The sequence below is a fragment of the Ovis canadensis genome, chromosome 9 (assembly GCF_042477335.2).
Source record: "Ovis canadensis isolate MfBH-ARS-UI-01 breed Bighorn chromosome 9, ARS-UI_OviCan_v2, whole genome shotgun sequence".
Lineage (NCBI taxonomy): Eukaryota > Metazoa > Chordata > Mammalia > Artiodactyla > Bovidae > Ovis > Ovis canadensis.
The window spans coordinates 38,715,113-38,729,198 of record NC_091253.1 but is presented as its reverse complement, the minus strand read 5'-3'; the positions used below and the strand labels follow the sequence as shown (position 1 = coordinate 38,729,198).

Below are 14,086 nucleotides of genomic sequence, written 5' to 3'. Positions count from 1 at the left end.
GCAACTCTAATCTCGAGAGCTCTAAACTTTCTATCTACATATTTTATTTATAAATTTTGGAAAACAGTTATAGTATTGATGTATTATGTACTATATTAAATATATGCAGATATGGAAATTAAAGATATGAGATGTCAGGAAGCATTTAACAGGAGGCTTTCTGTGTACTGTTTTGGATCTGTCAGGAATTCTCTGTTCCTTATTAATTCCTGAATATTCAGGAATTAAGAGGAGAGGCAAGCCTCTCCCAGGGGCTGAGGAATCCAGACATTTCCTTCATTAATTTTTCTACACGGTGATAAGCACCCTCTTCCTTTTTATGAACCATATGGTAAAAGTGATTATTTACAACTCTCTCTTTAATATGGATTGCCTATGTTTTGTAAGTCTGGAATTGTAATCTTTATCTTTGTTGAGGATAACTACAGTATATATGCCCACACCATGTTGATTAAAACACCTTTGCTCCATCAGAGCTTTGGTCCCCATGTCTTGCTTTCTTTCTCTCTCTCTCACCGGCTATTTCTTTGGAGCACAGAGGTCCTCTGTGTTCACTTTCCTGCCCGGGCTTCTAAGACCCTCTCGAGAAGGTGCTCTGTGCCTTCACCCCATCGAGAGGGCACCCGAGGCCTTCGTGAACAGAGCAAGCCCTGTGCAGGGGCTTCATTGGCTTTCTGCTTAAACCAAGGAATATCAGCCTCTTTCTCTCTCCTTTACTTTCTTATTGGTCGACTCTGGACCACCAGGTTCTGGTCCATTAAAGGATCTCAACAATGAGATATAAAAAAATTTGAAATTTGAAAAGTTTAGTATTTCCCCTTCTCACCCACTGGGACCATCTTGCATACTCATGGGGTGTACTCATCATTTTGGAGCCTTCTTAAAAGCAGTGTGGTCAAATTGTTCTTAGAAGCAGTATCCAGAGAGTGGTTAAAAATGTAGATGCAGGGACTTCCCTCGTGGCCCAGTGGCTAAGACTCTGCACTCCCAATGCAGGGGGGCTCAGGTATGATCCCTGGTCAGGGAACTAGATCTTACAGCCTTTTAGCAGCAACTAAAAGAACCCATGTGCCACAACTAAGACCCGGCACAAGTAAAAATGCAGACTCAGGAGCCAGCTGACCTTCATGCAAATCCTGGCTCCACCACTTCCTCCCTGTGTGATAATTTCAATATCCTTTTCTTTAAAACACAAATAATAAGAGTACACACCTCACTGAGTTCTTGGGAAGGTTAATTAAAACATTGACATCAGTGCTTGGCACATGGTAAGCACTTGTTAAATGTTAATTATTATTTTCCTTAGTTCCCCTATTGAAAACAATTTAAAATCTTTTGCTTTACATTGTCCTTAAAAAAAAAAAAAAAAGATGGGAGGAGAAGGAGAGAGAAGCCTGGAAAGACTTGCTGAAAAAGGCGATCCCCAGTCTGAGTTGGAACTTTCAGAAACACACTGGAGTTTGCTGGGTGAAGATAAACAAGAATCTGCTCAGCCTTTTCTTAGGTAAACTGTACATTTTATGAACACTTTTTCCATAGATGCTATTCTTGTCTCTTAGGTCTCCTTCCTGTCGTTCTTCTAAACTCCTCTTCAGGACTCTTTGTTGTTTCCAGGGGCTTTTTCACCTAGTGCCTTAGAGGAATGTCAACCTAGTGCCTGGCTTTTGCTCAGTCTCCCTTATGCGTTCTTGATTAATTCCACAATCAAACAGTAAAACCAACCCCATTTCCAGCCTCCGTAGCTGTCAGAAGATGGCAGTAAGACCCCTTTCTGTCCCAGAGGGGTAGGCAGAAGTCCATGTGCAGGCACTTCTTGTTTCCTCTAGCTCTGCCCTGTTCTTCCTGCCCCAGTGAAGTCAGAGCCTGGAAAGGTAGTGCCCGTTTCGAAACCACAGGGATGAAAGGATCTCACTGAGGCTGAGAGGGAGCCTGGTTAACTGAGGATTTCCCTGAGCAGCTACACCAGCCCTGGACTTTTATATTTATACACCTCCCCACCTGCTGAGGAGCTGCTGTTTTAGGGGTTTGTATTACTAAGGAGATCCAACCAGTCCATTCTGAAGGAGATCAGCCCTGGGATTTCTTTGGAGGGAATGATGCTGAAGCTGAAACTCCAGTACTTTGGCCACCTCATGCAAAGAGTTGACTCACTGAAAAGACTCTGACGCTGGGAGGGATTGGGGGCAGGAGGAGAAGGGGACGACAGAGGATGAGATGGCTGGATGGCATCACTGACTCGATGGACGTGAGTCTGAGTGAACTCCGGGAGTTGGTGATGGACAGGGAGGCCTGGCATGCTGCAATTCATGGGGTCGCAAAGAGTCTGACACGATTGAGCGACTGAAATGAACTGAACTGAACTGAATTACTTGCTCCCAAATACACTCACATGTCTGGATTTACCATGTCAATAAGGGATGTCTAATAGAAATTAATGAATAAAGGCCTATTGGAAAGGATAGGCTCCTTGAGAAGTCGGGAAAATCCAAACCATCTGAAACCCGAAATTCAGACACTTCAACTACTCTGGTACTGGTTATTGCTGCCATCTAGTGGCAATATTTTGGAACTAAAGTTCTTTTTGGCCATGAACTATTTTCACCTGCAGATTTTTCTTTCCTCATTCAGTTACTCATGTTCAGTCTACAAATATTTTATGAGAAAGTACTATGTGTGGTGAGACCTCTTAAATACAGTAAGGAATATGATAGTGAGGAGAGGAAATTCGGTTTCTTGCCACTTCAAACATACACATCTCGGGGAAGATGGCCATTAATCAAATTTAAAGATGAAAAAGTATTGGGAAAGGCTATAAGAGAAGAGCGTGCAGCTATTATATCATTGATAAAGATCTGATTTGTACAGGAGATGGGGAGGAGGTCAGAGACAGTTTTCTTGAGGATGTGCGTATCCAGCACATCCTGAGATTTATTCCTGAAATCTCAGGGAATAACCAGGTTAGGAAGAGAGTGAGAGCAGTCCTGAAAGTGAGCTCCAGCAAAGGGAGGGAGTATGTTGAATACAAGGGAATAAAAGAAGGCCAGACGTTTAGATATACTCAATACTAGGCATTCCGGTTTCTGAATTGAGACTATGTTTGTGAATTGTAGTGACCACAGAATTACTTTATCTGAGCATGAACTTAAAAAGGGATCAGCTAACACACAGGCCTGCTAGCTCCACCACCACAAACAGAATACATATTCTTCTTCTCAAGAGCACATGGAACATTCTCCAGGATAAACCATATACTAAATCATAAAACAAACCCTGATAAATTTAAAAGGATTGAAATCATACCAAAGTATGTTCTCTGACCACAGTGGACTGAAATTAGAAATGTGACAAGAGGGACTTCCTTGGTGGTCCAGTGGGTAAGAAGCCACACTCCCAATGCAAGGGGCCCGAGTTTGATCCCTGGTCAGGGAATTAGATCCTGCATTCATGCTGCAACTAAGAGTCTGGATGCTGCAATGAAGATCCAGTGAAGCACAGCTAAGACCTAGTGCAGCTAAAATAGATTTAAAAGAGAGAGACAGGAACAGATTATTTTTAAAAAGATGACAAAGAGTTAGACATGACTGAGCAACCAGAAGTGTGTCACTAAGGGAAAAAGGCTATTAAGTGTAAACAAATAAATAGCAAGTCAGGGGCTAAAGAAGGAATCACCACGTTAAATAGATATAATGTGGAGGGGAGAGAGTGACACTTTTGAGTGTTTAATGAAGGCCTCCCAAGAAGATAACCTTCAGACAAATCTCCTGGCATTGTATCTTCTGGGGAAGGGCATTTCAGCAAGTGAAGAGGCAAGAGCACAAGAAAAAGTTTGGCCTGCTTTAGAAAGCGAAAGGAGACCGGTGTCCCTAGAGTGTGTTTAACCTTGAGAATAATTTCATCTCAGGCTGAGATTTAGGTGCAGCACGAGACTAAGGGAAGGCTTTCTCCAAATATAGGGCATCATTTCAGGTTCACGTCTCTCTTTTGATTGGTAAACAGCATGGAAGAGAGTTCCTGAGGCTTCCGGAGGACACCAACTGATTTGAAGTTTATAAGTCTACAGTTCAAGTCGACTAAGTTTATAAATCCTTCTTGTTAGTAATTTTCTCATAGGCTGGAGCAAGTAATGATTGACCACAACAAAGATGGCGGTGGCGGCTTCACACCAAACAGCGACCCAGACGTCATTCGTCAACAAGTGAGATAATGTAATTTAGTTCCGGCCTGCCTGTTTGACGTCACTTCCGGCCCCGCCGGCGCTGTGCGCGCTTTTCTTACTGTTTTATGTGTGGATATGCGGAGGCAGAGCAGAGGAAGTTTCGTGGAGGGAGTCGGAAACAATGTAGGGCCAGCAACATGGAAGAGGCAAGCGGGAAGCCCACGGCTGTTGCAGTTGTGACTGAGCCTCGATTTACCCAGCGATACAAGGAATATCTCGAGAAGCAGAAACTCCTGGATAGACAGCACCGTGTGAAAAAGCTGCGGGATGGCACCGTGGCGCTACCGGTTCTGAGAGAGGCCTTCCTTGAGCAGCATCTGCGGGAGCTGAGGAATCGTGTGGCTCCAGGCAGCACCTGTGTGCTGACGCAGCTCCTGGATCCTGTTCCTTCAAAGAAGGCCCAGAGTTACTCACCTGCCCAAAGACTGTGTCTTGAGGTGAATCGCTGGGTAGAGGGCCGCGGAGTGACGTGGTCTGCAGAGTTGGAGGCTGACCTGCCCCGATCTTGGCAACGACACGGTGACCTCTTGTTGCTGAGTGAGGACTGTTTCCAAGCCAAGCAATGGAGACATCTGGAACCAGAACTCTGGGAGACGGTTGCCTCGGCACTTGGCGTCCAGCGTTTGGCCAAACGAGGGCGGGTGTCCCCGGATAGCACTCGGACTCCAGCAGTCAGTTTGCTGCTGGGCGACCACGGCTGGGTAGAGCATGTGGATAATGGGATTCGGTATAAGTTTGACGTGACCCAGTGCATGTTCTCCTTCGGAAACATCGCTGAGAAGCTTCGTGTGGCGTCGCTGCCCTGCGCTGGAGAAGTGCTGGTGGATCTCTATGCGGGGATTGGTTATTTTACCTTGCCTTTCCTAGTTCATGCCGAGGCTGCTTTCGTCCATGCTTGTGAGTGGAATCCCCATGCGGTAGTTGCTCTGAGAAATAACCTTGAACTCAATGGAGTAGCTGATCGATGCCAAATACACTTTGGAGATAACAGAAAACTGAAGCTATCAAACGTTGCCGACCGGGTGAATCTGGGGCTAATTCCCAGCTCTGAAGAAGGCTGGCCCATTGCCTGCCGAGTGCTAAAACAGGATGCTGGAGGCATTTTGCATATTCACCAAAATGTGGAGTCTTTCCCAGGGAAGACTCTCCAGCCTCCTGGAAGCAGTGAGATGGAGGAGCATTGGCCTTCTCCTCAGCAGATTATCAGCAACCAGTTGAAAAACGGAGCTACCAGTGATTCTAGGAGGAAAACGCTGTCAGTGGCCACCAAGCCAGAGTGGCAGAGCTGGGCTGAAGTTGCAGAGACTCGAATTGCCACTCTTCTTCATCAGGTGCATGGAAAACCGTGGAAGACACAAATCTTGCACATCCAACCAGTGAAATCCTATGCTCCCCACGTGGATCACATAGTCTTGGATTTGGAATGCCGCCCCTGTCATCTAGTTGGCTAGAAGAGGTGGATCCTGAGACGGGAGGATCTACTTGTGAGTGACCCTGAAAGCGTCAGCTCAGGCCAGGTTTCACCCCTCTTGTCTCCTGGTAATCTAATATTTTGTGACCCTGAAAGCAGGCCCTCAATCAATACATATAATTTCACTTGTCTTCCATTAACATGCTACAGAATGAGCCATAAATCTGGGAGAAAGCAGTGTGGCTTATTGAAATGAGACCTGTCTGTGCAGTTACAAGTTCTGAATTCTGACCTCGGCTCTGTCAAGTGGAAGACCCAATGCTGTTTTCAAAATCACTGCAGCTGTAATATGGAAACTTGCTTGGAGTGGTGCCAGAATGGAAGCAGGGAGATGGGTGAGCAGGGCTTCTGTGGTTATTGAGGCATGAGATGATGGTGGCTTGGACCAGGGTGGTGGCAGTGGGAGGAGAATGGACTTGAGAAATAAAATCTGCCCAAGCAGTGGCGTCCAAAGCAAGACAGAGTGGTGCCGCTTGGTTATTATGACTGATTAAATTAGGGAGGGACGAAGACAACAATTACTCCAGTGTACTGATTCCATTCCCTACTTTAGCATTCCTAAATAAGTGTGTGGGGAGAGTGTGTCTTAGGTTCATTGTGGCAGAGAAAGTGTTAAAGAACGACTACATTAAATGATAGGAAAACTAGATTTCCAGCTGTAGCTTGTGCAGTAGCTGCCAATTGCTAAAAAGTTTGAGTTAAAATCGAGGATCTTTACAGGCCCCAAGTTCCCTTTCCATCTTCCTTCCTGGGAACATCAGGGCCAACATAAGGAGCCCTAAGGAATGTCGGAGATTGTGAGTTTTCCAGGCCTCACCTTGGTTTATTGTTGGAATGACTAATTAATTGTAGGGAGTCAGTTTACCTTTGGGGTGACTAATTGTCAAGAATCACCTTTCAGAGCTTTGTTTTGGGGCATTTGAAGCCATATGGGCCTGTTTGCCTGATGAAATACAGAAAAGTGTGGCTTGGGAATTCATGGTGGCCTAGTGGTTAGGATTCCAGGCTTTTACTTCTGTGGCCTGGCTTCAGTCCTTGGTCAAGGAACCAAGAGCTCAAGAGTTGTGTGGCCTGGCCAAAAAAAAAGCGAAGTGTGGCTTTCTCAGGATTGTGATTGTACCTGGCATTGGGCTGGGCTGCCTGTCCTTCTCTTGCAGTGGTGGCAGTAAGGACAGGATTGCTGCTGTGTGTGTTATTCTGCAAATATTAAATGCCTGCTGTCCACATGAGCCACAGGAACTATGAAGAGACATTAGATGCTGTTTCTGAGGGGCTCCCAAGCTAGCAGCAGACCTAACACAAATGCAGAAAGAGCTGGGACACAGTAAGTGCCATGTGGGTGATAGCTGTCGTGGGAGTGTGAAAGTGGGGAAGAAAAGCTCTGAGAATTGAGCAGGGAGGTCTTCAGAGAGGTAGTGTTTGAAGTGGCTCTTACAAACTGGGCAAAATTTTGTTAAGTGTCGTTGGTGTGGAAGCAGGTGCTGCTTGAAGAGTAACAGGTGCCAGTTTGCTCAGTGTTTGAAGCGGTGCCAGTAGATCAGTTTGGAACAGAAGCAGCAGTGAGAGGCAAGCTGAAGATGAGGGTTGATGTAAGGATTAAAAGGAACAGTGTCTGGTGCAGGGCAGGCCCCCAGGAAATTTGAGTGTCACGTGATCCTGCAGAGGGAGCCTGGGTTCCTTTCCCATCCCACAGAGTGGCCTTCCTGTGTTTGCCTTCATCATTTTCTTTCACACGCTGGGTTTCTTCTCACATGCATGCCTACTGCTTTCTCCTCAAGCTCAAGATGGCAGGGCAGGCTGGGGCTTGAGCCAATATGGGGAGGAAGGTGGGGGGGAAACTGAGGAACAAGTCAGGGAGCCACCTGTCCAGGGGCTGAGGCGCTGCCTTCCTGCCGTAAGGTGTGGGGGCGGCAGCTCATGTCAGGTGCGCCCAAGTGAATTCACTCACCTTGTCCTGCATACCAGGCCCTGAGTGTTAGTGGGGAAGGGAGACATGTGGGCTCTGCCTTCATGGAATTCAGGTTCACTCATTCAGTTCCTGGCAGGTCTACATAGAAGTGTGACCTGAGGCAAATCGTCAGTCTCTATTTTGTTTCCTCATCTGTAGGTTGGAGTTAACAACTGAACATGTCCTGAAAGGAAGGCGTTTGGGTTTAAATGAGTTAACATACAGTAACTGTCATCACAGTGACTGGTATATCGTGAATATTTCCGTCGGTCTTTGTATGAGGGTAACGACCATTACCCAGTCCACCTGTGAGTGATTGCTACACATCTGCTTTACTTATAGCAGAAGGTCCTTATTTTGAAAGCCATTCACTGGTTAATGAGGATGTTTTGTGAATTCTGCACACCAGGCACTGGGTAGAAGGCCAGGGACACAGGTGAGTGAAGCTGAGTCCTGCCTACGTGGAATCACCATCTGGAGACAGACACGGGAAACAATGTCAGTGCCATGTACTAAGTGCACATACAGAAACAGATGGGTTTTTACACGCATACGTCGGGAGGCACCGCCCACATTTGGGGATCTGGGTTGTGGGAGATGGGGAGGGTGACTGGGAACGTGGGAGCAGGGATGCCTAGGCTGAAATTTCCGGAGTGAGCAGGAGTTGTGTGTGAATGGAAGAAAATAAGGGTCCCTTAGCCTTTTTCTCCAGTTGAGTATATCCATTTACATTACAGTTTTCTCCAAGCAGTTGCCGGATGGCCTGACCCAGAAGAGACGTCTAATGGAACCAAGGAAAAAAGACGAAAGGAGTCAGGAGGCTCACAGAGTTCCTTACAGATTCAATCCAGGAATCTGTAGAAGCTCTAAAGCTTTCCTTTGCAGGTTTCAGGATTAGTTGCTGATTAATGCTCCCACTTGATGGAGAAGTTGTGATTAAAAAGCAATAATTTTATCGAACTCTTAACTGTGAGCTGTATTAACTCCATAATTTTAATAAATTATATACTTGTATTAATATACCAGTATCATGTATAGTTTTAAATATGCAAATTTTAAATGATGAGAAACTAGTATATAAAAAGCATTTTTTTCCCAATTTAAACCACATCTTTAGTGGTTTTTTTTAAAGTATAATGGATGTTATTAGGTTTTTAAAATAATTATTCCATTTTGCATAATACATTTGATATACCATAATAAATTACATGAATCAGGATTTAACTGGCAGGATTTAACTGGAACGGAAATACAGGGGTTATGAGATCATTTTTCTCCTAGAAAAAACGTTTTTAATTTCAGTTTTTCCCACCCTGAACACATGTGTGAGAAGAAACTCAAAATATGTCATTCTGAACAGCCTCAGGGTGCAGCCAATTCACACTGGACAAGCCATTAAAATAGTCATTTTCAAGCTGAACTATTATTTATATGATTAAAACTTTTCATATTTCTAAAAACATTTTTGAGTTTTGTTCTGGAATACAGTTAAGTTACTTGGAAATAGTCTGATCTTTTTGAATCTTGTTTTTGAGCGTTTGTCAGAGCAGCATTTAGTCTGGGATTAATTTTTTCCCATCAGGAAGCAAGACTGTTCTTCATTCTCTGACTTATGCCTTGTGAATTAGGACATTTGTCGCCCTTGCTGGCAGGAACAGGAATTACCCATACCCTGTGTGTGAGCTTTGAGTATTGTTTCCTGTAATCCTTTCAGATGGTTCTTCTGTTGGCCTTCGGTAGTTTCCTGTCACGTGGACTGGCTGGCCATTACTCAGCTGAATGCTTTCAGGGCCTGGTCAGCAGATCTCTGGAGTTCCCTCTGTGTGTGGCTCTCTGCTTCCTGGCATTCTACCCTGTGAACTCTATAGTTACTTGGGCTCCCAGGACCACTGCCTGGAAAAGTGTTCCAGGCTGTGGCAAAAGAAGCGAGGGGAGGCCAGCCCCATCTCATCACAGAGAGTCTGCTGGCCTCCCCTCCCTGCTTTTGCCACAGCCTGGAACACTTTTCCAGGCAGTGGACCGAAGCAACTGTATGGCTCACCTTGTTTGTTTTCCAGGTCTCGTGCACCATTGCCCCCTTCATTGCCTATGTCCAGTGGCTTGCGTTGTTTCATAAATTTTGTCTATTTTTTTTAACTATTTAGAAATTTACAATAATTGTTTTGTACATAAATGTACAGCTTTCACAATCATTGAAGAAATTCACTCTAGCAGTAATAAATATATATAACGTACTTCAGTTGACATGTTTCAATATATAAAGCACATAAGAATTTCTTGCTACAATTATGTTTTAGCAGTGACATCTTTCTGATTAGATATGATAACTTGCAGGATTTCTTGACCAACAATCACACACGATTTCAGAGAGGCCAAAAACAGAAAACAAGTATCTGGCTCTGGGTATTTAAGAGGTAAAGGTTGAATCAAAAGTAAGCAGAAAATATTTAATATGAAGCTAAAACTGAATTTTGGTATAACACGTTTAGGCAGGTAGATATAGATGGATAGACTTAGTAATTGAGTTTTATTTTAAAATCAAAGCTATGCATACTCATGGAAAAAAAAAAAAGCAGTTCTGAAGCTCATTTCCCTTCACTTTATTTGTCTACTTTCAACATTCTCAAGTGGGCCTACATGTCAAAGGAGATTCAGGACCTAACCTACATGTACCAACAGGAGCCATGAGTCTGGAACTGGGCCTGAGGATGTGGGGTCAGAAGCAACTCCATTCACACAGGACAGAGAACAGTACCCACCCACCCTCTGTCACAGTATACCCTGGAGAGACCTGGACCATCTGAACCTTCCACAGAATGTCATTATTACATTCATGACATCATTACTACTTGGGCCAGATAAATAGCATAGTGTATTCCCAAGGATAGGAAATAATCACTAGTAGGAACCAGCATCCTTTTTACATCAGTGAAATTTTTAGGGTCTGGTGGTCTGCTTGAATGTCAAGATGTCTTCACAATAAAGTATGAATTTTTGCATCTCACTCATTTTATCAGAATTATTCTGCCACCAAGGAAGCACATCAAGCTCCAGCCTTCTTTGTAGGAATTCAGAACCTGGGAATACTGCTCTGATTCATACACTGGGTGACTGGGAGACTGCCAGTTTTCAGTGGGATGCAGAGCACATAAAGGCTCTGGAGCAGGTACAGGCTGCAGTGTAATTTAATGCATGAACCTTAATGCATGAGCCATTCGATACAGGAGATTTTCTACAGGACTGGGGTACCTGATAAGCAAAGCAGTCATAGTTTATGGCAAGACTCCAATTGGAGAATCCCAAGGTAGACTTCTAGTTTCTGTAGCAAGGCCAAGGAATCTGCAGTGGAGACCATGTCATTCACAAATGGCTCCTTGCATGCTGATAGGCCTTGGTAGGAACAGCATTTCGTGGGGCATTAAATGACCCTATAGCCCAAGTTGCCCGTGATGAGCTGTTTTGTCAGACCCACCAAGTCAATCCATCATAAGGTGAAAATGGCACACCTGGGGCTGATGACAAGTAGGAACTGGGCCTGAGGATGTGGGGAAGTAGGGCCGGGGAAAAACAGGTGCACAAGCAGGCGGCCCAGGCTCCCATGTCACACTTACAACTTTTGCACCAGGGTCCCTCCCACGACTCAGAACTGAGGCTGCTTGAGAGGCTCTTTGTCTAGCTGATGGAGGCCAAAAAAGCCCAAGCTAAGTTCACAGATTGGTTTGTTACGATATGGGTTTAAAACAAAAACAGACTTTTGCTGCCCTACAGTCACTACTCAGTAGTGTTAAATGGCAGGGGAGTTTGGGGTAGTATTCCTGATCATCCATTTTGTGTGGCTTGAAGTAAGACTAGACCTTCTGGCAAGTGGCAAATAAATTGGCTAGGGGATTAGGGGCCTGGAATGAAAAAGATTAGAAGATAGGGGACAAGGAAGCCTGGAGAAGAAGCAGCAGAGACACCTATGGGATTGGGCATGTGAGTAAAGAGCTTTGGGTTGTATAACAATGCCTACTGGGGACTCCACCACAGCAGAGGCACTCATCAACCAAGAAAATGGGCGTGGCCAGTTAACCAGCAGCCATGTCACCAGCTAACCCAGTGCTGGCATAATGGGCTCATGTACATAGTCATGTCCAGGAATGCAGGTTAGTGAGAGGCCAACAACATGGCCTCCACTCACCCGCTGGCCACTCCCTCATGTTCAGCCCTGAGCACCTCATACAACATCATCTGCTTAATAGCAAGTAGATTACACTGGACTCCTTTCCTGGAAGGACAGTGATTGACCCTGACTAGAATCTTGCTGTCTCCAGGTATGAGTTTGCCTTTCCTGTCCACAAGGTGTTGGTCAGACTACTTAGCCAATGATTTCCAAGTGTTTGATCCATCAATGTGTCCTGCATAATACTGCCTTTGACTTAGGGACCTGCTTTACAGCAAAGGTGGTGTTTCAGTGAGCACATGGCCATGGGATTCACTGGTCTTGATGAGTGTATCTGAAATGTAATGAGAAAAACTATAATTTAGGATCAGAGATTATTTTTTAATTAATTCCCAAGATCTGAGATAAAGTTATGGTATGTATTTATCCTTTGGGGAGGGCTATCAATCCCTACCCTTCCTACCAGCATCCCCATCTTTCATTCAAAGGAAAAAAAAAACATAATACATTGGAGGGGGGTGGGAAATTTAAGTGCTGGTTTCATATTTTCTTCCACTAAGGAAGCTGCTTGTATCCACCCTCTGATGCAGCTTCCGTACCGATGTCTGTGTGTGAGCTGAAGGGTGTCTGACTCTTTTGCAATGCCATGGACTGTAGCCCCCCAGGCTCCTCTGTCCGTGGGATTTTCCAGGCAAGAATATTGGAGTGGGTTGCAATTTCCTTCTCCAGGGGATCTTCTCCACTCAGGTATTGAACCTGCATTTTTTGTGTCTCCTACATTGGCAGGCAGATTCTTCACCACTGTGCTCCCTGGGAAGCCCTGGGTATAGATATATAATATAATATGCTTGACCTTGGAGCTTGAAATCTCGAGGAAATAATTAAAACAATTCTCTAATAAAATCTTCTTTTGCTTCAGATAGCCCAGAATCAGCTCCTGTTGCATGTAACAAAGATTTGGCTGATGAAAATATAAACTGAAAATTCAAATTAAGTTTTATACATTTGACATCTAAGGGCTCTTTAGAGCTACTTAAAGGCTTTTGAACCACTAATGTCAAATGAAACAGATTTTTTTTTTGAACACTGTAATTAATACATAGACACCACATTGTTTTTGAGTAGACTCAGTTTACTATATACATGAGCTGTGCAACATTCAAACCAATGTAGAAGCCAGAGAGATTAGATTCAGTGAATTGTAGCTATTTCTTTGAAAGTTTATCTTTTATCTTAAAAATTCCTAAAATTTTTCTAAAAACTATCTCACTCATATAAATTAATTTTAAGGTAGTATTTTAAAGTCCTTGCCAGGATCTTATTCAAACCGTCATTTTTACAGGTGGGGAAAGTGAGAACTAGTGAGTTTAAAGAGACTTGCTTGAAGTCGTATCTGAGTAAGACAAGAACAACTGTGCCACCACCCTGAAAGTTCTGGTCCCAAGGTGGTATTTAGTTTTAATTAGAAATTCTTATACTAATAAAAATATGTGCATCAGATTTAAATCAGAAACTGTTAAAACATGGATAAGAAAGTGCAGGAGAGAGACAAACGTCTTTTCCTAGGTTCTGTGGCTGGGGTCCTGGAAATTAAACTGATAAAATTAATTAACAAAAGAAAAAGTTTATTTACTCATGCGGTGCACAGACGCCTGGGAGAAGCTAAGTGTTAAATAACTCAAAGAGGTGGCTACAGTTTGGGGCTTATACAGCATCTTAACAAAAAACAATGTATTGTAAAGAAATGGATAAAAGGAAAAGGGGTTTAGGCTTTCAAGGATGGCAAACTCTGGGAAGGTAAACATTTGGGGAAAACTAATGGAAGATAAGGATTAGTTTAATAAGGTTTGAGGGTGTTTGAGTCTGAGCTGCCCTCTTGGTAAGGGAGCGGGACACAACTTTACCAATAGAAATTTACGTCTGATTTTTAGGCAAATAGAGGACTTCCCTGATAGCTCAATTGGTAAAGAATCCGCCTGCAATGCAGGAGACTCCGGTTTGATTCCTGTATCAGGAAGATCCTCTTGGAGAAGGAATACTCACTCCCTTATTCTTAGAGCTTCCTTTGTGGCTCGGCTGGTAAATAGTCCTGCAATGTGGGAGACCTGGGTTCAAGCCCTGGGTTGGGAATGATCCCCTGAAGAAGGGAAAGGCTACCCACTCCAGTACTCCGGCCTGGAGAATTCAAGCATAGAGTCGACACAACTGAGCGACTTTCACGAAATTAAGATTATTTAAGCAAATGGAAGGGGGGAAGTTATGAGGTGGAGAGATTTTTGTTTGTTCCTG

General features: G+C 44.1%; 1 protein-coding gene across 4 annotated transcripts; it reads left to right on the top strand.

The window, feature by feature from the left end:
- The first annotated feature begins 4,235 nt into the window (after positions 1-4,235).
- Positions 4,236-9,869, top strand: TRMT12 (tRNA methyltransferase 12 homolog). 4 transcript variants are annotated; one of them, XR_011258973.1, is made up of 3 exons: positions 4,236-5,700; positions 7,795-8,071; positions 8,373-8,595. XR_011258973.1 is itself a non-coding variant. In XM_069599916.1 (2 exons), exon 1 carries the CDS (start codon positions 4,282-4,284, stop codon positions 5,665-5,667), a length of 1,386 nt encoding a protein of 461 aa, XP_069456017.1. In that variant the 5' UTR covers positions 4,236-4,281; the 3' UTR covers positions 5,668-5,700; positions 8,373-9,869. The 4 variants fall into 4 exon arrangements, 1 of the variants encoding a protein (XP_069456017.1); XR_011258971.1 differs by having other exon boundaries at positions 4,236-6,022; XR_011258972.1 differs by lacking the exon at positions 7,795-8,071 and having other exon boundaries at positions 4,236-6,022; positions 8,373-9,869.
- The last annotated feature ends 4,217 nt before the right edge of the window (positions 9,870-14,086 follow it).

Coding starts and splice junctions, on each gene's coding strand:
- TRMT12 (XM_069599916.1), top strand. CDS start 4,282: ATGTGTGGATATGCGGAGGCAGAGCAGAGGAAGTTTCGTGGAGGGAGT.